This window comes from Sphaerodactylus townsendi, linkage group LG07 (genome assembly GCF_021028975.2).
Source record: "Sphaerodactylus townsendi isolate TG3544 linkage group LG07, MPM_Stown_v2.3, whole genome shotgun sequence".
Taxonomy (NCBI): Eukaryota; Metazoa; Chordata; class Lepidosauria; order Squamata; family Sphaerodactylidae; genus Sphaerodactylus; species Sphaerodactylus townsendi.
Genome location: NC_059431.1, coordinates 37939591 through 37960992, shown reverse-complemented (window position 1 = coordinate 37960992; position 21402 = coordinate 37939591). Strand labels below are relative to the sequence as shown.

Below are 21402 nucleotides of genomic sequence, written 5' to 3'. Positions count from 1 at the left end.
AGCTCACTAGACCATTTTGGACTAGTCATGTACTTGCAGCCTAGATAAAAAAAACGATGAAACTAACATAAGCTTCTTTAATCCCCACTATGAAAAAGGTGGGGTAAAAATGAAATAAATGATAAATATCGCTGAAGATGGGAATAGTTAAAAGGTAGGTTGGTGATGATTGAGGTTAGAATGAGGTAGGGGATAGAGGAAATAGTTTGGTTGGGATAGAGATGAAAGTGAGTTGCCATACCACAAGTCTTTGAGCGTTCCCTTCCTCACAAGTGGGCCTGCACAGTAGGCAGTACCACATAGTTGGGCCACAGTTTTCCTGGGTAGAAGCTGAGGGATGTGCGGGGGGGGGGGGGATCTTAAGATAGAGGTGCATATAAAGGTAGGCTGGCTGTTGAATGAGAAGGAGACAGATTACCAAATCCAGGTGTGGAAATACCTGGAGATTGGGGGCTGAGGTTTCAGGAGAGGATAGATCTCAGAAAGGCATAATGCCACAGACTCCAGTCTCCAAAGCAGTCATTTGTCCTTCATGGGATCTAGGGTTGCCAACCTCCAGGTGGGGACTGGAGATCACTCTGAATTATAACTGCGTCCCATATGACAGAGATCTGGAGAAAATAGCTGCTTTGGTGATTGAACTCTGGCATTATTCCCTGCTGAGGTTGCTTCCCTCCCCAAGGCACCACCTCCATATCTCTAGGAATTTGCCAACTGAGAACTTCAAACCCTAAAAAGGAAGCCCAGTTGCTGACATATAGTTTCTGTTCCATATCAATTTGGAGAGAGACCATACATAGATTGGACTGAAGCTTTAAACAGAGAGAGGGAGAGAAAAATTCCAGTTCTTAATTTTTCCCATTTCTAACAATTATTTGTTTCATAAAGTTAGTGTCACAGAATGGTTGCCATTGCTGATACTATACTAACACTTTTCAGGTGATTTATATGTAGGCATTGTGTGAGACAATACATTGATATTTTACTGATGTGTAAATAGCTGGGGAAGATGAATACCACAAATCCATATAATCAAAATTGATATGCCATTTTTATGTCCTTATGCCGAAGGGATGAGGTAATAAACTGATATGAAACTAACAAGTATAAGCAATGCTCTGTAAGTGACCGAAACTGAATTACCCCAATGGCATCTGTGGAAGAGTGTAAAATTATAGATGAAAGTATGTCAATCATGCATTCATTTCTTTCCCCTTACATTTAAACCAAGTATAAGCAGGAGATTCTGTACTGCCTTTCATTTTTAAGGCATTCAATTTTTTTTCTGAACATTTTTCCAATTTTTTTCGGGGGGGGGGGGCTCACGTAATTTGTTTTTTCAATTGCCCCCCATATCCCAGACAGAGGTTTTCTGCTGAGGACCTCCCAGGTGTCTTCATAATTTGGATGACCTTTGCTGTATATCCTGGCTCTAGAAAGTGACTCAGTTCAATTTCCAAGTGATTTAGAACAAGCAGCTCAGGTCTGGAGGTAGTATTGATCCTTAAGAGGTCAGGGAATCCTTCATGGACTTTATATCAACATCTCTGTCATGGCATTTTCTTCCCTGAGATCCCTCATTAGTGTGGGTATGCGAGATACTGGTGGGGAGGAGGGGAGGATGAGGCATACATAAGGCTCGATGACCAATGTAGTAATATGCAACCTAACCCAATGGGCTTGGACAGTATGGCATTCTTATTTTTTTAGGGAAATTATTTGCTGTCTTTCCAGAGACCTGCCTGAGACTAGTGTGTGTTCTGTTTCGATTGACAGATGATGATTCTTTGCCTACAACAGCAAAAAAGTTGACTGGATTCCTCTTTGTCTTGGCAGCTGGGTTATTATTATTCATCCTGATAAGGACATGAGCATAATGGATCAACAGAAGACAATAACTGACAGATAGTATGGTGGGCATTTAGTTTCAGCCAGTTTATGCTGCTGTTCTTGTTTTTGCTGTGCTAGAGATCTGAAGAGACATTTCCTGGACTGTGCTCCGTAGACCTAAAGCCTTGTGACCATGGTTGCTTAGATTGGTGGATGTGTCATTTAGAATTTCCCTTTTGGAATGGCTGGATGTCTTTGTACTCCCCCACAGGCCTTTCCAGGAAGAAGCTGGGACACTGATCAATTGCATTTCTCCATAATCTCATATTGGTAAAGTAGGTACGTGCATTGAACCTCATGGAACCTTGCTCATGGCATTGACCTGATGCGTGTGATTACTGAGCCCTGAAGCTATGCCAGAAACATGAGGTCTGGTGGTTTGGATTACAGACCACTTGCATTACAGACTTCACCATCCTTTGACAGCTTTTCCTCTGAAAAGAAAAACTTTGCTTGAGATGAGAATTGTGACACACATGTGAAAAATAGAGTGCACAGGCAGCAGTAGACTCTTCCTTATTGAAAGCAGATATATTTATGTTCACTGTTGTGTCTTCAGTACACTCTGGCATGGGGACTGCACAGGTGCAAGCTGGTCATGGAGATGTGACCAGAAAGTTTTTAGAAACTTACAAGTGCTAGGAGCATTTTTCCACCTCCCTTGCAGAGCTGAGAGTGGGCAGGTTTCCTGCCCAAATGGTCACATGAAAGGAGGTGGTGAGAACACTCTGTCTGTCTTCACCTTTCTCACTGCAACTCAAGGCGGGCTACACTGTGTTTGGTTTTTTCTAAAAGAACGAACTTTTCAGAACGAACAATACAATATACAAAGCAATAAGGTTCAGATTGCAGAAATCTGAAAATGAGCAGAAACCTGAAAAACAGATGAAACAAAGTTTAAGCAGTTAACATGACATGTTGAATGGTGCACAAATTGCATACTAAGATCATCCTTGCAGTTATAGACTGTACACAGTATACACAATAGTGTAGCTTTCTCTTTTGATGCTGGCCTCACTCGTAGATCATACAAATATGCAAACGCTTCCTAGGTGATTTATAAGTGCTATCATTACCTTTCTAAAGTAAGTGGCATGTTACCAATCCAAAGGTGAACGCCCTAACTGGAAATGATTCCTCCAGTCTGGAGGATAAAAATTGGAATGTGAAGGTAGATTTCCATTAAACTGACAGATATAAAAGGCAAGAAGCTATGAAAGATTTCAGGGGAGGGAAGGGAGGAAATAGTGGAGAGCGGGGAAATGAGATGTCCCTTTGCACAAGTCCTTAGGGATTCATACCTTTTTTGGTATATTCCATGCTGTAAGATAACAGCCAGTCTACACTGGTTCCCAATCTGTTTCTACGCAAAATTCAAGGTGCTGGAGTGGATCTTTAAAGCCCTATAATATGGCCTCATACTGGTATACCTGCCAAGTACCTTAAGAATCTACCCAATCACTACAGTCATCTTCCAAGGCCCTGCACTGGATGCCTCTCCCTTCTGAGCTTAGGTGAGTGGAAACCTGGGAGAGGGCCTTTTTGGTTGTGGCACCAAAACTCTGGAACTTTCTCCCCAGGGAGATTTGTTTGCCTCCTTCTGTTGCCATTTCCCACAAGTGTATGAAGACATTTTTGTTTTGTCCAGCAGTTCTTCAACGATCCCTCCTTCCTGGCCTATATTTTAATTGTTGTTTTTATATGTGCATTTTAGCTTCCGTTTAAATTGTTTTAAGATCTTTAATATGTGTTTTTATTATGTATATTTTAATGTTAGTTGCCTTGGTAGTCCTGATGAGGACAGGAAGCAAGGCAGAATATAAATTCTGAAAATAAATAAGAAATGAAGAGTATGATAAGTTTGGATTAAAGAGATGTCTGAATAACAGGCCTTTACAGCCTGTACTCTTTCCTAAGCAGACAGTGAACTGAAGGAAAAAAGTGCCTTCTAACAATTGAAATATGTTTAAAGATAGAATCAGCCACCTGACCTGAGGGCAGGAATATTTTTTTTTGTTTGCAGTCAGGTCACAGTTGACTTATGTTGACCCTATGAGATTCAAAGGCAAGAAACATTCAGAGGCAACGTGCACAGAGACTCTGGAATCCCTTGGTGGTCCTCCATGTAAGTACTGACCAAGGCTTCTGATAAGACTGGGATAGGCTGACTAACCAGGTCAGGGCGGTGGCAGGAATCACCAATGCTAAAAGGTGCCCTCCTCTTCTGAGAGCTAGATGATTCAATATATGCTTTGTGACCTAGCAACAAAACTTGCTGATTACAACAGATTTGAAAAAAAAACTAATTCATGTTGATAAGAATTGGGAATATCTTTATTGTTTGTTGTTAAAAGAAATTAAATTAATCAGGACAAGTGCTATGTCATAAACTTTTCTTTTCAAGCTAATCAGTATGAGACTGACACACATTTTTTCTGTGAATGTATCAGTTGTAAACAACAAAATTACTAAATTCCTTTAAAGCATCAATAGTTTTCCAAATTTTCCCCTCTGCAGCTAAGAAATTGCAGAACTAGAATTGAAGATCAGATTTCAGTATTATGATTTTTCAGCTAAGCTGTTTGCATTTAATGCACATCGTCTGAGAGCCTAAACTAACAAGTTTCTACCGAAAGATTCAAACCTGTCATGAATTCTCAAGTGAAAAAAATCTGTGTGTCAAATCAATATAAGAATTCCAGCTCCACTAGGTCTTCCTGCAGCCCTTGACACTCTTCAGAAAAGGGCAGCAGAGCAAGGCTGGGCCTAGGAGTGTCTGGGATTTAGGGAGGGGGGACGTTGGTAGAGTATGTCATGAGACCCACCTTCACTTATCTCTAGGAAAAGTGGAATAAGTGTCTTAAATACACAAATAATAAATGAGTGATTTATGTGATCTGGAGATGAGCTGATATTTGCAGAAATACACACACACACACCCTATCTGGAGACTGGCAATCCTAGTGGTTAGCATAGGGGACTAGGATCTGGCACATCCAACTTCAAATCAGCATTTTGCCATGAAGCTCACCGGGAGGTGGAAGGAGCCTGTTGGGTTGACTTCTTGGTTGCAGCCAAACTGGCTGTACAGTTAATTGTAAACATAAAGCCAAGTTAATGTCTAGCTTAGCCAAAACCAAACACGCTTCTAAATCCTGGCTAATACAGGCCACTGGAAAGATCTAGTCTTTCTTAAATCAAAGTAAAACTCGTTTAGACATGAAAGATAAGGAAATCAAAGCATGTATCAAATCCACTGATGCATACCAAATTAAGTGATCAGTGCCACAAATGGAAGTTGACACCACACGTTTATTTGGGAGCTTCGGGAGCGGATCCAGCAACTTAAGATGCCCTGTTTCTTTTGATTTGCCAGCAGGAAGCAAATCTGAACAAAATCTGAATTCCGGTGGCTTTTCCTACCGAGGGAACGGTCAGGGTGCGCCTGGGAAACTGTCTCCTCAGGCGGCTTGCTCGTCGTGTACATCACTATCTTAAATAAATATGTATTGCTCGCTATCGCGCTGTGTCAAAAGCTTGGGCCCTCTGCATGGCGAGGGGGCTGCATCCCAGAGGGCGCGCTTGCCCTGCTCCGCCGACAGACAGACGCATGGAGGGCAGGCAGGCAGGCAGGCAGGCAATGGCTGCTGAGTGAGGCAGGGCGGCTTCCCCGGCTCCTCTCGCTCAAGGTCATAGAACCAACAATACGAGGCCCGGGAGCTGGAGAGAGCCGGCCATCGCCCTCCGACGCAGCGCCCTCGGAGACGTGCAAGAGGCGGCGGCGCTCGTCCTGCAGCTCCTGGAGGTATTTCTCACGCGCTGGTGGTGGCGGTGGTTGTCGATGCGGCCTCTCTCGCTTCGGGCGGCGATGCAGGCCAGGAGGATTGTCCGGGAAAGGTGACGGGGTGGAAGCTAAGCGCGAGAGCGGCGGTGGTTTGGCTGCCCCTGTGCTTGGAGGCCGTGGCGGGAATGGCGCCCAGCCCGAGGCGAGAGAAGCTGTGTTGCTTTCCCTTGCAAAAAAAATGGGTTTCCCGCTCGTGGAGCTCTTCTGAAGTGCATTCGGGGATAAATGCCGGGATAAATGCCGGAGGAGCAGTATTAGTATTACAGCGAAAACCAAAAGAGAGGTTGTGGCACGTTAAAGACTGATGGATTCTCTAGTACGCTGCGGATTAGAGTCCATAATCAGGTGCGAGGATCTGCTTGTGCCGTGATCACATTTTGTTGATCTCTGAAGTGCAAAATTCCTGCTTGGAGATTAACGCTTATTTTTGCATGAACGTTTGTGGCTACAGGGAGTGGACTCCACCCAGATTTTTTGTACATTGATCTTTAAGGTGCTGCAAGACTAATCCCCCCCACCTTTTTTGAAGGGGAAGAGACAGAACAGATCCCTTCCCAACTCTATTTGATTGATTGCAGCTTCCCCCCTCCCCCCGTGACAGATTGTCTCTGTTGTGTTGGATTTTTGTACTGCAAATCTGCCTTGAATTATCCAGTCTAGAACACACATGTCGCTGCCTTATACTAAATGAGACTATTGGTCCATCCAAGTCAGTTCTGTCGACTCAGACTGGCAGGGTCTCAGACAGAGATCCTTCATATCTCCTATCACCAGATCCTTTTTTAAAAAACTGGAAACACCAGGGGTTGAACCTGGCACATTCTGCATGGCAAGCAAATGAACAAGTGTGGGAAATAAACCATAATGCTCTGGTTAAGGGCGTACCTGTCACTTGGGTCAGTTTAAATAGCTACTCTGTAAACTTCTTGTTAGACCCATGAGGGAAACAGTGTGTGGCACATGTGCCATAAGACCTACCACTGCGGGGAATGTTTGGCTGCTTCCACATAGGTCACACACAAGTCCTTCAACTTGTGGTATCTCCCTGTTCCAGGGCCTGTTTCCTGTGCTTTGGATTTAGAGGTAAAATGCCGAACCATTCTCTGCAGGAAGCTGCCATGTTGGTGTGACCTTGGTCTGTGTAGGTTGTGCACAGTATGCTCAGACTTTCTCTATCCAGTCAGTCACCTGCTAAGTGGACCTGGATATAACAGTAAGTGAGTCTTGTAGCTTACTTGTGTACGCAACAGGTTTTGAAATGCTTAGAACGTGGATACATTGTGATGGAGTTAGGTGCAGCCATACGCCAAAAAACGTTGAATTCATGACATCTGGGAAGGAAATAGGCTGTAGTAAAACATATTTAAACAAGCAGGGATATGAACTAGCAGGCAATGGCCTGCTCAATTTACTTAATCTAAAGCATTTTGTTTACTTAATCTAAAGCAAATATGCCTATTTTTTATTACCGGAGTAGGTAGAGGTGGTTTCAGACATTAAAGAAGTGCTGGTCACCACATATTTTCTTGTAAAGGGACTTGTGCAGGTCCGCTTGCTAAGGCTGGATTTGTAGTTTCATCTGCAGTCTCCATGTTTCCTGTGTGTGATCTGTCCTCTGGATATCACTCTGTATTCCAGAATTTCTTATTTTTTTGGCCAGCTGTGCTTCAGATAACATCTAAAACTTCTTTGTTTAGGCTTTAATAATGTAAAATTGACTTCTGCAAATTTTGAACAATGTTTAGATTCTGTGCTGAACAGGAGTCCAGTAGCACCTTAAAGGCTATTTATTCCTGCAGAAGATGATTTCTGACTAATGAGATTGTTAAAGTGGTACTGGACTTCAGTTGAATTTTGCTGCAATATACTAACACATCAATGGTGGGATTCAGCAGGTTCGCCCCACTTCGGCAGAACCGGTTGTTAAAACGGTGCTTGTAAACAACCAGTTGTTAAATTATTTGAATCCCACCATTAACACTGCTTTGAGAGTGTAGATGGAGTTTAAATTATTCATATGAATCACTTTTATGGGTTTTATGGAATTATTTTACCTACAGAATTAAGATAATCACTTCTGAGTCCTCTGCAGTGGTTGTATTTCTCCTCTTACATGGGACATAATTCTAATGCGTTAGTTTCATCTCTTTTATGAGGCTCAAACAATATGAAAAATGCCTTCCTAATTGAAAACTCTTCTGGTAATAATCCCATACATACACATACTCTTGTAGTTTCCAAGATTGTCTTTCTCAGTTATGGCTCCTAGTTCCAAAGGCTTGTATCTTTTGTAACTTTCGGTTTTAATCTGCAGTTGGCTAGCATTTCATATTCCCTGACCTACTTGAAGTGTTTGGTGACTTATGCTGCAGACCTTGCTTTGACATAAGCTACACAGAACTAATTTAAATGTAATACTTTTGAGAAAGTATGAATAGGACTGTAGGAAGTAATAGAACTTAATCTTACTTGGTTTGGATGGAACTGAGTCTCAAGTAAAATGAACTGGATTGGGGACTCTTTGGTGTAGATAGTTGTAGTGTCTATGTTTGCCCATTGAAAGTAGACACTGGTCATGTTGTACCATACAAATTCTTATTTGATTTGCTGAAAAGTCCTATTTGTTTACTCAGAGGTAAATCTCACTGTGCTTATTCTCTAATAAACATACAAGAAATACAGCTGCAGTATCTTTCCTGCTGTTTTAACTCCACAGTTTCCGTGACCTACAGTTGTATCCACTGAAACATTTTGTGGCCTGACATTCTTACATCACTGTGATATCTTTACAATTTAGTGTGGATTCAGGCTGTCCATAAATGCCAGATCTTCAAATCATACCATCATGTACAGTAAACATTACAATACTCCCTTTCTATAAGTGTAATGGGTTTGTTGGCTGATGGTGAAAACATGACCAGAAGCCGAGTAGTCTTCTGGACATGATAGAACATATATTAAATATACTGTTGTATAATGGTATGACTAAATAAAAATAGCTAAATTTTGGAGCATAGCAACTTCAGTGTTCATTAGGGTAGCCACAGCAGTGTTCTTCTTGTGTGGTATTTGGAGAATTAAGAAAATATGTCTGACTTCTGTTATACATGTATGTGTGTCTGCTTATTTACATTGCAGCAAGACTGATTAGAAAAGGTGGTCATGGTTAAAAAGTAATGTTTCCTTTTTTCCCTTTTATTCAACGTTGCAAAGCAGATTTTAAATAATTTCAGATTATTCCAGTTGTTCTGGTCTTACTCATTTCTGTCCCTTTTAAATATGGAAACCAAGTTATATTTATTGACTGCCTTAGTCTGTTTACAATTTTGAACTGTAAACTACCCACATACTGTGCAAAACAAGTTGAAAGATACATGTTGCAAGTCTCTACAATATATTTTTCCTGCCATAATATATTCAGCTTTATAATCTTGATGACTTTAAAAATGTCCCAGCTATTGATGAGACGGAAGTATCAGACTTTAAGCTGGTATAACTGCTGTGCTAATCAAACATCAAAATCAACCCTAGAATGTGCTTGTTGTAGAGTCTCCTTATAGTAGGAAGATACATGTAAAATTTTTATTCACCTTATAATACAGTCATCCTGCAGTAGAAGAGGTAGAATTATTATAACTACCGTAAGCTAGATCCAAGGAGCAATAGCAAAAATAGCCACAAGTAGCAAATCAGTAACTCAAACTATTAATGGTTTATAAATGCTTGTGCTGAAGTTTGTGCAGTAGAAACATAGGTAGGTTCTATAACAGTTCTCATCCTGCTTGTGTAAAAGGTTTTACATGCATACAAACATCTAGTTTCATTTTCTCAATGCCTCTTTGGCATGCCACCTGTGACTCTTCTGAGCTACATTCTCCAATTTGGCACCCCATGTTTCAGGAAAGTGGGCAAGGCCCTCGCCCAGTGGGGCTTGTGTTTGGTGGGTGGTTTGCACCTTGAAACCACTGCAGCTGGAGGGACTGGAGCAAGCCGTGGGCCCATCCTCTCTAGCACCCCACCCCCATCATTCTCTGCAGCCTCTGTACTCTCATGCCAGCACTTGGACAGGGGCCAGGAGGAGAGCAAACTGCCTGCTCAGAAGAAAGTAAAAACAGCACCATGACAACTAGCTGGCCACAGTGTGTTTGTGGGGGTGGGGGTGATCTGATTTTACTCTTCTTTCTGCAGAACCAGATGGCTCTGTCCCAGGTACCTTGGAAGTAGCCCAACCAGTTGTCCCCTATAGGGGCAGAAAGCCCTCCCCCCCCACTCCCCATTTCATATGTACAACAGCTAGCTAAGGCTCAACAGTGGTAGGGGATAGAGAACCCTATATGTACAAAAGAAGTAGTAGTAGTAGTAGTAGTAGTAGTAGTAGTAGTAGTAGTAGTAGTGAAATCATAGCCCACAAAGTAGAATGATAGCCATGGTTAATCTTGTTTGGCCAAGTCCACTGCTCATTAGATAAGGAATATGATAATGCTTTAAGTCTGCCAGGCGGTGTCAACTAGGTTATTGATTGCAGACCATTGGAAGCAAAAGAAAACACTATCTGTCAAAATCAGGCTGAGGAAATGTTGGCAAACTATAGTGATGGAGAAACTGTAGAAAGTAGGCACTTAAGGGAAAGAAACGTAGGAGAACAATTATTATTTATTCAAAAAGGATCGCTGGAATCACATTAAACCCAGACAGCAGACCAAGCTTGTGATTCTCAGCAGTATATAAATGGTAATGTACTTGGAAGCTTCGAAATAAATATAAGTTTTATGTAAAGGTGAGTTTTTCTTTTTCTTCTACTAGAAGAGGTCTGTTCTTTTTAAACTTTCTCTAATAGAATGGCTACTCTTACATCTTCAGTTGCTTCACCAGTATGAAATGTCAGTTATGGTGGAATGTATTTTTTTTTCTTGGACAGTCCATGCTCCTACTAAAGAGATCTGTGCCTTTTTGGCACATCTTGTGTGACCTCAAAATGTAACTCATTGGTGGATTCTGCACACTGTAACAAGTTGCAATTGCTATAAATAATGTTCGCATGTGCACCTTTTTTTATGTTCGCATGTGTGCCTTTTATTTTTTTGTTACTATTATTTATTAATTTTGTATACCGCCCTCCCCCGAAGGGCTCACCACCTGGTAGACTTGAATTTTACCCATTCAGGAAGCAATTTGAGCTCATGAAAACAATCCAGGTTGTTTGAAAACGCTTTTTTTTAAAAAAATCTACAACACATGTGTAGCTTCAAAGGCATACGGAAATGAATCCTTGCAGCCATGCCGATTTCCCCGCATTCTGATTGGCTGTTCCTTTTTGCCCGCAGTCTGATTGGACATATCTGGTGCTCCCTATTTCCTTTGCTCTCATTGGTTGCACAGCGGGGTTGACTCATACATGTCAAATCCTCCCCCTCTTATTTCTCCAGTGTAGTAAATCATTATTACAAATTCCCTACTACCTGGCCTTCTCCAAGTTAATGATATGGTCCTGATCAATAAACTGGAGGACTGTGAGCTAGACTCTAGGATATTTAGGGGGATAGGGAACAGATTTGAGAACCACACTCAAAGAGTAGTTGTAAATGGCATTTCATTGACATGGAGGAAGGTGTCCAGTGGAATGCCACAGGACTCGGTTCTGGGCCCATTGCATTTGCAGGTAATACCAAATTGGAAAGAGCAGTGAACACTCCAGAAAATAGAGATAGAATTCAATGAGATAATGTAAGCACCAATTCAAACAAACTTTCTCTCATGTAAGGAGACTCAAAGGAGCTTACAAACTCCTTTCCCTTTCCCCCTCACAACAAACACCCTGTGAGGTAGGTGGGGCTGAGAGAGCTCCGAAGAACTGTGACTAGCCTAAGGTCACCCAGCAGGAATGTGTTGGAGTGCACAGGCTAATCTGAATTCCCCAGATAAGCCTCCACAACTCAAGTGGCAGAGCAGGGAATCAAACCTGTTTCGTACAGATTAGAGTACACCTGCTCTTAACCACTACACCACTGAGACAGTGTTCTTAGAATTGCACTAGATAGAAGAATCTTAATTCATAGAGGATCACTAACTCCATTTAACCTGTGCATCTGCATTCATATGTCATGAGTAACCAGTGTTAATTTGTAACTGGAATTTGCTGGGTATGGAGGGAGGAGAAAGGCATGAAAGCAAACTCAGCAGTAAACCAAAGTCATGCACTTGTCAGACTAATGTTGGTTAAAAAGTCACATCTGAATACAGTCAAAGTGATTGACAATTTCCCATGGTGCCACACAGCTGAGAGAAGGTAAACTCAGGTTTTCTCAGTCAAAATTCAGTATTCTAGCTACCATGGATTGCCATGGATAAGCTACTTACTTTGCATCTCATTTTCAGAGTTTATTTGTAACATTCTGCTGAATTAAATTTACTGCTCCTATTTTAGTTGCATTGAGACAGACTTAATTGCTCTCACCGCCATAGGAGATTTGAAAAGCGAAGCAGGTTTCCCTGCTTGCAGAGAATGCAGGTATGAATTTGTACTCGGTGGGCCAAAGATGCTTTTTTGTATCTCGTTGAATGAACAGTAGTCATTTAAAAGAAAAAAAATCCCTGAAACCCATCCTGATTTGTTACAAAACTGGTAGCTGTTCTGTCTTTAAAAACTCTTTCCCAAAAGGAACCCAGTGTCTTGAGCACCTTAAAAATGGAAGGTATGATCCATCCAGTATTCTACTGGAGCAGCAGTGGCGTAGGAGGTTAAGAGCTCATGTATCTAATCTGGAGGAACCGGGTTTGATTCCCAGCTCTGCCGCCTGAGCTGCGGAGGCTTATCTGGGGAATTCAGATTAGCCTGTACACTCCCACACACGCCAGCTGGGTGACCTTGGGCTAGTCACAGCTTCTCGGAGCTCTCTCAGCCCCACTTACCTCACAGGGTGTTTGTTGTGAGGGGGGAAGGGCAAGGAGATTGTAAGCCCCTTTGAGTCTCCTGCAGGAGAGAAAGGGGGGATATAAATCCAAACTCTTCTACTCTTCTTCTTCTATATATCTTTGACTTTGACAAAGGAATGATCCTATCATACCAGCAAGAATAAGTTGGAAATTAGCATTCCTTCATATGTAGCAGTGTTAGCAAAAATCAGCTAATTGGGTTACGATAGCGACTCTTTTGACATGTTAACTTTTAGTGAGTCATTCGCTCTCATCAAGGAGCAGCTACTAGAAATTAACTACCAAAAATTACAGACTGGGAAACAAATCCTGCTCGCCAATGAATGTGGAAATCCCATTTGTACAGGGAAACCCAGCCTATTACTTGGCAGCCCTTACCAATCCCATTCATAGGCGAGCCTACATGCTGGCTAGAGTCAACATTATGCCATCCCCACTTTATAGAGGAAGGGCATACCGAGCGATAAGAGGTTATGTTCCTGTAACCCGGGGCATCTGAATTCTATTCTGCATATCCTTCTCCACTGCCCATTATACCAGGAACCAAGATCTAGACTGTTAACTCAGGTCATTGATCCTATCGAGGCCCACCCAGAGCCAAAGTAACTATTCTTTTAAACTGTAATGATTTTAGTGGTAGTCTTGCAGTGGCAAAGTTTCTGGCCGAGGTCTGTAAACTGAATTCTTGACCAATGTGAAGTTCTCTGTACCATTTAACTGTATTTTAAATTAGTCTGTTTTGTATGCCAATAAAGGCTATCGAATCGCATTCCTTCATATATTTCTGTTTATGCTCTCTAGTCTTATTATGCCCCCTTTTTTTTCATTCTCAGGGCTGTGAAAATGTCATTCTGATCTCTGCTGAAGAAAACATATTTCTCTGTGACTTGAGGAGGGATCAAGAAAGATGTATCCTGTTCCTGCTTCCATGCATGGAGTGGAGGGAAATAACGGACATCCCCGGAAACTGATTTCTTTCCTTTTTGTTTTTGGCATTTCATTGTTATGTGCTGGATTCCTCCTTTCAATGTTTGTTTTGCAGACGTGTCCAAGTGGCGCTTTTGGGGACTGTAAGGCAGCCCTTAAAATCGTGGGGCCGCTGCTTGCTGTGGTTGGCCTAGTCTGCATAATCCTGGCACAGTCGAAGGCTAAAGGCTATCTCCGAGAGGTGCAGTTGCAAGATGATCAGGTGTATGGTTTTGTTTTTTGCCGAGGAAACTGCCAGTTTGCCCAGTTTCTTGTCTTTGGCTTTTTATTTTTAACCAGTGGGATGCTTATTAGTGTTCTGGGCATTTGGATTCCGGGATGCAGCCCTGGGTGGCACTTCCAACCATATAACCAGAGCAGCACCTCTGATGTTGAATTCCAAGACTGTGGATTTCTCTCTGTTCAAACCATGGGTCCTTTGATCGTGCTTATTGGATTGTGTTTCTTTGTGATAGCTCACATCAAAAAGAAACAAAATTTAAATCTCGTCCAAGAATCTTCTGTCAATGAAGAAGAGCACCTGAGCCCTGAATCATTTCAAGTCACAGTAGGTAAGTGGATGATCTAGGTGTCCTTACCAGTTGGCAGCTCTTTAACGACAGCAGATACAACTTGGGCGGGAATCCCCAGGGTGGCAGGGTGGTTTACGGGAATGGTGGCAACAACACTGTGCTTTGGGGGAGTGGTGAGAAAGGGCTCCATCATCTGACACTGAAGGTATCAACTGTCCATCTTGGAGCGTTTTCTGTTATAAATCAGCCTTGTTTGGTTTAAGGAAGAATGGAGTAAATTTTGTGAAGGACACAGCAATATCACAGAGTATGATGTTAAAAATATTTCATATTATCCTAGCAATTCATATAATATTATTGACCTTCCTACCAAGGATACCACTCAATTTGTATCTGGGCAAATACCCATGTTATAAACTTTGGTCTATAAATTTGTGTGCCTTGTCTAAGGAAGGATTTATTTTTTGGCATGCGTTTACGTGGGATGGAAAGGAAATATGCATTTCAAGTCAAAGTTATCTATACTTGTGCATGACTGATGGGATAGAAAATTTCTAATCAAGAAAAATGTGTCCACTAATCACTGGCAGACAAGCTATAATCAGGTTCTTAACGGGAAAAATTCGGGATTTGTCCGCTTTGCCCCTATCACAGCATGAGGAAGGAAAGCTCAGACTTGTACTTGGCTAGAAAGTTTTCAAAAGGAAATAAAGCCCACATTCTTTGTTTTTAACAGATTTTGGAATAACTTGGTATCTGCAGGACACCCTCCCCCCTTTTCCTGTCTTATGAAAGTCATAAAGCAAGGCATATGAAATGTGGCTGAACATTAAAGGAAATTTTTTATTAAGGCAGTAGGAAAAATGGTTTTACTCAAAACCTGAAAAAAAAACTTTTGGAAGCTAAAGAAGGAAAATGGGCAATTGGTATCTAACAGAGCGAAAATTGAAGGGTTGACTGATTTCTTTCGGATAACCTAGTAAAGTATAAAACAGCCTCCATGCTTCATATTTGCCATGGCACGTTGTTAACTGTGAATTTCTGTGTGAATGTTTAAACAATGCATGCATAGTAACTTTACAGGAAATCAAAGGAAATAAAAAGGGAGGTAGTAGTCTCCAGTTTTCTGTGTTAAGAATGTGGTAAGTTTTATTTCATTCAGCCCTCTACTGCTTAAGACTACTCAGGAAAGGTTAATGCAGACTTGGTTTCTGCATATCCAACCCCGATGCTGTCTCCCAAAGCAGTGTAACTTCAGGTCACTGAGTACAGCACATTAGCAGTATGTTGACAAACTTGACAAACCTTCCCCCCACCCCGCCCATTCATTCTATTGTAGTGCTGAGCAAGGGTGTTAAGTTATAGGCTGCAAAAAGTTATAGGTGACTAGCCCGCACACTCACAGTGGCAAATGGAAAAAACAGGAGATTTATTGAGCTTCTGGTGACTTATGAGTGACATTTGGCTTGTGAGTTGCCTGTTTTCTCCATAACAGTACATTGACTAATGAAATCATAGTAGTTTTAGAATCACATGAACAGCCAGCAGAGCTTAGATTGACAAGAGGTTAGTCATTTCAAATATGGATATTATTTATAGTTTCACAAAAGCATCCTGTCTGTATGCTAAGTTAACTTGCATAGTTTGCCATGGCTATTAAAGGGTTGTAATTTCTTAATGACTGTGTTCATTGTCAGCAGTATTCTGCATGGTAATATACTGTAACAAATATTATCATTCTTTTCCCTATAGTGTATAAGTGGTGGTGCTACAAGGAAAGATCTTAGATGGGTGGTAATGCTTAATGCCTATCAATAGGATGGTTTAAGTAGGAGTATCTCACTTATTGCTCCAGAGAGAGCCACAAAGTTAAATCTCTGGGTTTTCTTCTTTCATAGGTGATACTGTGATGGTGTTCCCACCTCCTCCACCACCTTATTTTGCCGACTGTTCCCTGCAGACAATAACTCCTAGCCTTGTAACAAGTGACTTGCATTTAGGGGAGAATCCTCCACCATACCACAGTACTTTTATTCACCAGTAAGACCACTTTTATTTTTAACTTTTGTCCTTTTGAAGCGTTTTTAGGAGGGCTGTTAGATATTGTTCAAGTTATGCCCTTAAAACTGGGCAGAAGATGCCTGACAGAGCCACCTTGCTGGAGTTAAATATTTGAGTCTGGCCAGTGTACAAGGAAAACTAGTTAGAATGCAGAGTAAAGGCATGATATAAGTGCAATAAATCCATAACCTCTGCTTTAGAATCCTTAAAACGCTATCTGTTGTTGTATCTGAATTTATTGTAAAACATACTTGTCATGATAGTTGTGCCCAAGAGAGGGTTTTATCTATCAGAATAGAATTCAAGAAATATATGTTGTAGCAAATACCCTTTCTGAAGTATGGATTACAACAACAACCTTTATTGGCATTAATCATTAAAATTACAGGGTATTGCAGTTTTAGTCCTTATAGCTATTAGCAGAAACTTAGCTACCTTCACCATTGTTTGTGAGTGCTGATGATTTCAGGAGGCCTTGGATTAGGCTGGTATCTTGCGATTATGGATTATATCTTACAAAGTACCAATGAAACTCTGATTCCCACCCCGACAATACCTAGAGGCATACACCCCTGGAAAAATTACAGGACAAGGGCAATTTTACCTCCTTACTATTCATCACTGTGGCCCCTTCCCCAACACAAACAGCATTTCATCAACATGGATCCTGCAGTCCCTGGAATAATATTTCTGGCAATCAAAAGAGAGTGCAGGAGAGCAAGGGAACATGGGAAATCTGCCCGCATTCTGTTGACACTTCTTAGGATACAAGCCTATGTTTTTGTTTGGAAGGACAGCCTGTTCTGTACTATTATGAAGGAAGAATGCTCCTAATGCCTGTTTTGCTACACATATACACTGATGATTATTTTCCTAGATACTAGAGAATGCAATAAAAAGTTCCATTTGTAATAATTATAGGTTATACCATATATGAAGGATGTGTTATCGTGTGCAACGTAGCCTTTGGCATCTGGCTGTTAGAATAAGGGGTTCTGGAACTGATTTATAACTATGCGGGGTTTAATTCTACCCCTTTGCTGGTTAAAATATGCTGATATGTACTCTTTATTATGTTGCAGAACACAGAATACTGATATATCAGGCTCAGTTACTTGCAGAGAGAATGAGTTGCTGCATACAATATCAGGAAGTGATTCACCTTCTGAAACTTTATCTGTTCTCTATCTTGACTCTGAACCATCTCAGAAATATAAGGCAAAAGAAGCAGCTGTAAATAATGAATGTGTTTTGTCTTCTTCTCCTTCTCTGTCTTATATGTCTTTGTCCTCTTCTGAGTCATCCCTTGATCAAATAATCAGCTAAAAGTTCATTTGTGTGCTCAGCTTAGTGAGCTGAGGCAAAGGTCCATCACAAGACGGCTCCATGGAAGCAAGGGAAGCTTCACTATCATTCATTTCAGAGAGTGCTGGCAGGGTTCTGTAGCCATTTTAGAGGTCACGTCCTTCCTTATACTCTGCTTGTCACTGTGCAACACTCCATTGATCCATGGTCATCCACTTATCTCCAGCTGTTAGCAGATCTGAACCAGAGTGAAGGGAGTGGTGATTAAAAATAAGAAGGAAGAAGGACTGAAGAGGTCTGGAAGAGGGAACCTGGACTCAGAGAATAGCAAACCCCAAAGGTGAGACAGCAGAGGGTGCTGCAGCAGAAGCTTGGTGAAGCCGAGAGTTATATTACAGACAAAGCTGTCTGGCAATTCAAGCCTACTGTGGGAAACAAATTCCTGGAAAGTATTCAGTATGACAAAGACCACACAGCCTTACTATCCCAATAGCTGACATACCATATTTTGTGTGTGATCCAAATACACAAAGCAAAATCACCCACTGAAATTATGCAGTGTTTGGACAAAGTGCTAGAACATTCACCAATCACAGAGGAGAAATTCCATTGTCTTTGTATTTATTTTTCGTTAATAGTTATTGACAAATTATAAAGACTCTGAAAACCTGAGATGTTCATTTCATTGGTGTTTGGCCAGACCCTCACACACTTAACAGTATAAAATTGTAAATGTGAGAATGAAGTTTATTAAACATTGTGGTACAAAATACTGGCTGTAGTAGTGTCTGCTTTTTCTAGCTTCATGCTTCAGTATATAGCAATAAAAGCTCAACTTTCAGTTGTCGGAGAAGTACAGGAGTAGTTAGCAACTACCTCTCATCTCTGTTTGGTTAAAAAAATATAAGAACATAAGAACATAAGAACAAGCCAGCTGGATCAGACCAGAGTCCATCTAGTCCAGCTCTCTGCTACTCGCAGTGGCCCACCAGGTGCCTTTGGGAGTTCACATGTAGGATGTGAAAGCAATGGCCTTCTGTGGCTGTTATGCCGAGCACATGGACTGTTAAGGCATTTGCAATCTCTCAGATCGAAGAGGATCAAGATTGGTAGCCATAAATCGACTTCTCCTCCCATAAATCTGTCCAAGCCCTTTAAAGAGGCAGCAGCTATCCAGGTTAGTGGCCATCACCACCTCCTGTGGTAGCAGCATATTCCAAACACCAACTCACCACGTTGCGTGAAGAAGTGTTTTCCTCTTTATTAGTTCTAATTCTTCCCCAGCATTTTTCAATGAATGCCCCTGGTTCTAGTATTACAGTGAGAAAGAGAGAAAAATTTCTCCTTCTGTCAACATTTTCTACCCCATGCATATTTTATAGACACCAATCATATACCCCCCTCAGGACGTCTCTCTCCAAACTAAAGAGTCCCAAAGCGCTGCAGCCTTTTCCTCATAAGGGAAGGTGCTGCAGTCCCTCAATCATCCTCGTCGCCCTTCTCTGCACTTTTTCTATCTCTTCAATATCCTTTTTGAGATGTGGCGACCAGAACTGAACACAGTACTCCAAGTGCGGTCGCACCACAGCTTTATATAAGGGCAAGGGAAGCTTCACCTGACATCATCTCACTCAGCATTTCCCTGTTTCCATTCACTGGTTGCTCCTTGCAGGGGGCAGGGAATTGTCCACACAATGACATCATTTGGTCCTTTATCAAAGACTACGTTTAAAGATTCCCCTGCCCCTCATAACACCAGAATGCAATTTCACAGTTAAATTGATTGCCAATGGGTTCAGGGCAGACAGAATGCTTCATACAATGCATAATTAATTCCTGGAATTCACTACTACAAGAAGTGATGGCTCCAAAGTAGCTGGCTGTAAATAGGATGATACATGTTCGCAGGCTTGGTCTATCAATGATAATTAGTCCTGGCAGCTAAATAAAACCTCCATGATCTGATGACACAATCAAGTGGGGGGTGGCAGGGGGCTGTTGCCTTGCCCTGTTTGTGGACATCCCAGAAGCATCTGACTGGCCACTGTTGAGAACAGGATATGGGATTAAATGGACCCTTGCCCTGAGTCAGCCATATGAGCTACAGAAATGATGGAATGTATTGAAGCTTTGAGACCTATTTTTAGCTGTGACCCCAGCAGCAGGATTTTATGTGGAGTCCAGGACTGGCGCTATGTTTTGTGCTGTCTGTACTTTGAGCTGCACCAAAGAGCCAGTTAGAATGTATCTGTACAGATATTTTGACTGCTGTGGTATAGGCTGAACAGTTAATATTTAGGGAGTTGCCTAGGGATAAACACTGATGAAATTATTTATTATGGAAAGCAAAGCGTGCCTGCTTCCAAACAGGGATTTCGCCCCAGCATGAAAGAGAAATGGCCAAAATGTCTGGTTGCCATCCTACCCCCACCCCCGCATCTGCTCCCTGTTACTTCAGAGAAAATACACACTTTATTTTCTGTAAGGCTGAGGGAAAACTATAGGACGGCTGCACCCCCATCTGGAAGCAGCCTCTGTTGCATGTGTACTGACAAATGCTGTGGTTGTGAACATTTATGATCATTACGTAAGTAGTAATCCCCATCAAAATCAGTTTTAGCCAGCCGCTAAGAGCTCTAAGAGATGACAAGAGTTAAAGCTTTTGACTGTGGTAATGACTGATTTCATGGGAATCACACTTAGTGTAAATCATAGTCCAGCGCTTATACCAGCCAGACCCATTTATTTTCACTTGGCCTCTTCTGAGAGATTGAGCTCTCTTTCTACAGCCTGTTATTTACTCATCTGTGAACCTGGAATTACCAGAGGAGACTGCAAGGGAAGGATTCTGCTTTTAATGGGCAGCTTGAGCTATGAGGACGGTGCTGTAATGAATGATTAATTCTTTTGATATGCTGGCCTTGAGTTTGTTTAGACATTGACAGGGTTATCTTTGCAAGCTTTTAAAATATTTTTATATTGAAATAAAGCAGGACAGAAGCATGAAGTTGTCATATGGAAATTTGCTCTTGGCTTACCTTCTCTTACGCTGCATTCCTTTTCAAGCTTCTTGTGGATTCCCAAATGTTTACAGTGGGCCATGAATAGTTATTCACTTAATATATTTATGTATTGCTTTACATTTAAAACTATTCCAATTATCAGTCTTTAAAGCAGAACTAAATCAATCCAGCATCTGTGTATTAGGAAAGCAGTGCTCTGAAGGACGAACTTTTAACAAGCTGGAAATGACACTGGCAGTTTGCACCAGAGAAGGCCAGAACAGGTATTGCTACATCAAGATAAGGAGAGGAAACACTAAGCACTGGCTGTATTTCAGCCTAAAGAAACTCTTCAAGTAATTTATGGGGTGGAGACATGGACTGAGGAAGTGAATGAAAAAAATATTCAACTTGCTTTGTGAATATACTGGGGGTTTCAAACTGCATTTCTGGTATTGCTTTGAGGGAAGGAATATTCCAGGACCCAGCATGGCACAAGGATTAGCTTATCAAACTATGACCTGGGAGATCCAAGTTAAAAACCCCTACGGAGCCATGAAGCTCGCTGGTTGACCTTGGCCCAGTCATCCTCTCTCAGGCTGAGCTACTACAACTGCTTGTAAAATACTGACAAGATAATGTGTGTCACCCTGTGCCTCCTGGAGGAAGGGGGGGGGGGATTTCTTTAATAATAATTAAATCTCAGGGACCCTGAAATCTCAGTGAGCAGCAGTGGCGTAGTGGTTAAGAGCAGATGTACTCTAATCTGAAGGAACCGCGTACGATTCCCCGCTCTGCCACTTGAGCTGTGGAGGCTTATCTGGGGAATTCTTTTTTTTTTTTAGAACAAGCCAGCTGGATCAGACCA

General features: G+C 41.6%; 1 protein-coding gene across 3 annotated transcripts; it reads left to right on the top strand.

Moving 5' to 3' along the window:
• Nucleotides 1-5557: 5557 nt before the first annotated feature.
• TMEM171 (transmembrane protein 171) lies at nt 5558-18304 on the top strand. 3 transcript variants are annotated; one of them, XM_048503201.1, is made up of 5 exons: nt 5569-5695; nt 6789-6947; nt 13501-14205; nt 16065-16206; nt 17310-18304. In XM_048503201.1, the coding sequence occupies exons 3-5, from the start codon at nt 13575-13577 to the stop codon at nt 17551-17553; spliced, it is 1017 nt and encodes a 338-aa protein (XP_048359158.1). In that variant the 5' UTR covers nt 5569-5695; nt 6789-6947; nt 13501-13574; the 3' UTR covers nt 17554-18304. The 3 variants fall into 3 exon arrangements, with proteins under 3 accessions (XP_048359159.1, XP_048359157.1, XP_048359158.1); XM_048503202.1 differs by lacking the exon at nt 6789-6947 and having other exon boundaries at nt 5558-5695; nt 17759-18304; XM_048503200.1 differs by lacking the exon at nt 6789-6947 and having other exon boundaries at nt 5558-5695.
• Nucleotides 18305-21402: the final 3098 nt, after the last annotated feature.

Excerpts from the sequence above, each read along its gene's own strand:
- TMEM171 (XM_048503200.1), top strand. The coding sequence starts at position 13,575 with ATGTATCCTGTTCCTGCTTCCATGCATGGAGTGGAGGGAAATAACGGA. Across the intron at positions 14,206-16,064 it reads ATCATTTCAAGTCACAGTAG|GTGATACTGTGATGGTGTTC; the intron begins GTAAGTGGATGA and ends CTTCTTTCATAG. Across the intron at positions 16,207-17,309 it reads CACAGTACTTTTATTCACCA|AACACAGAATACTGATATAT; the intron begins GTAAGACCACTT and ends ATTATGTTGCAG.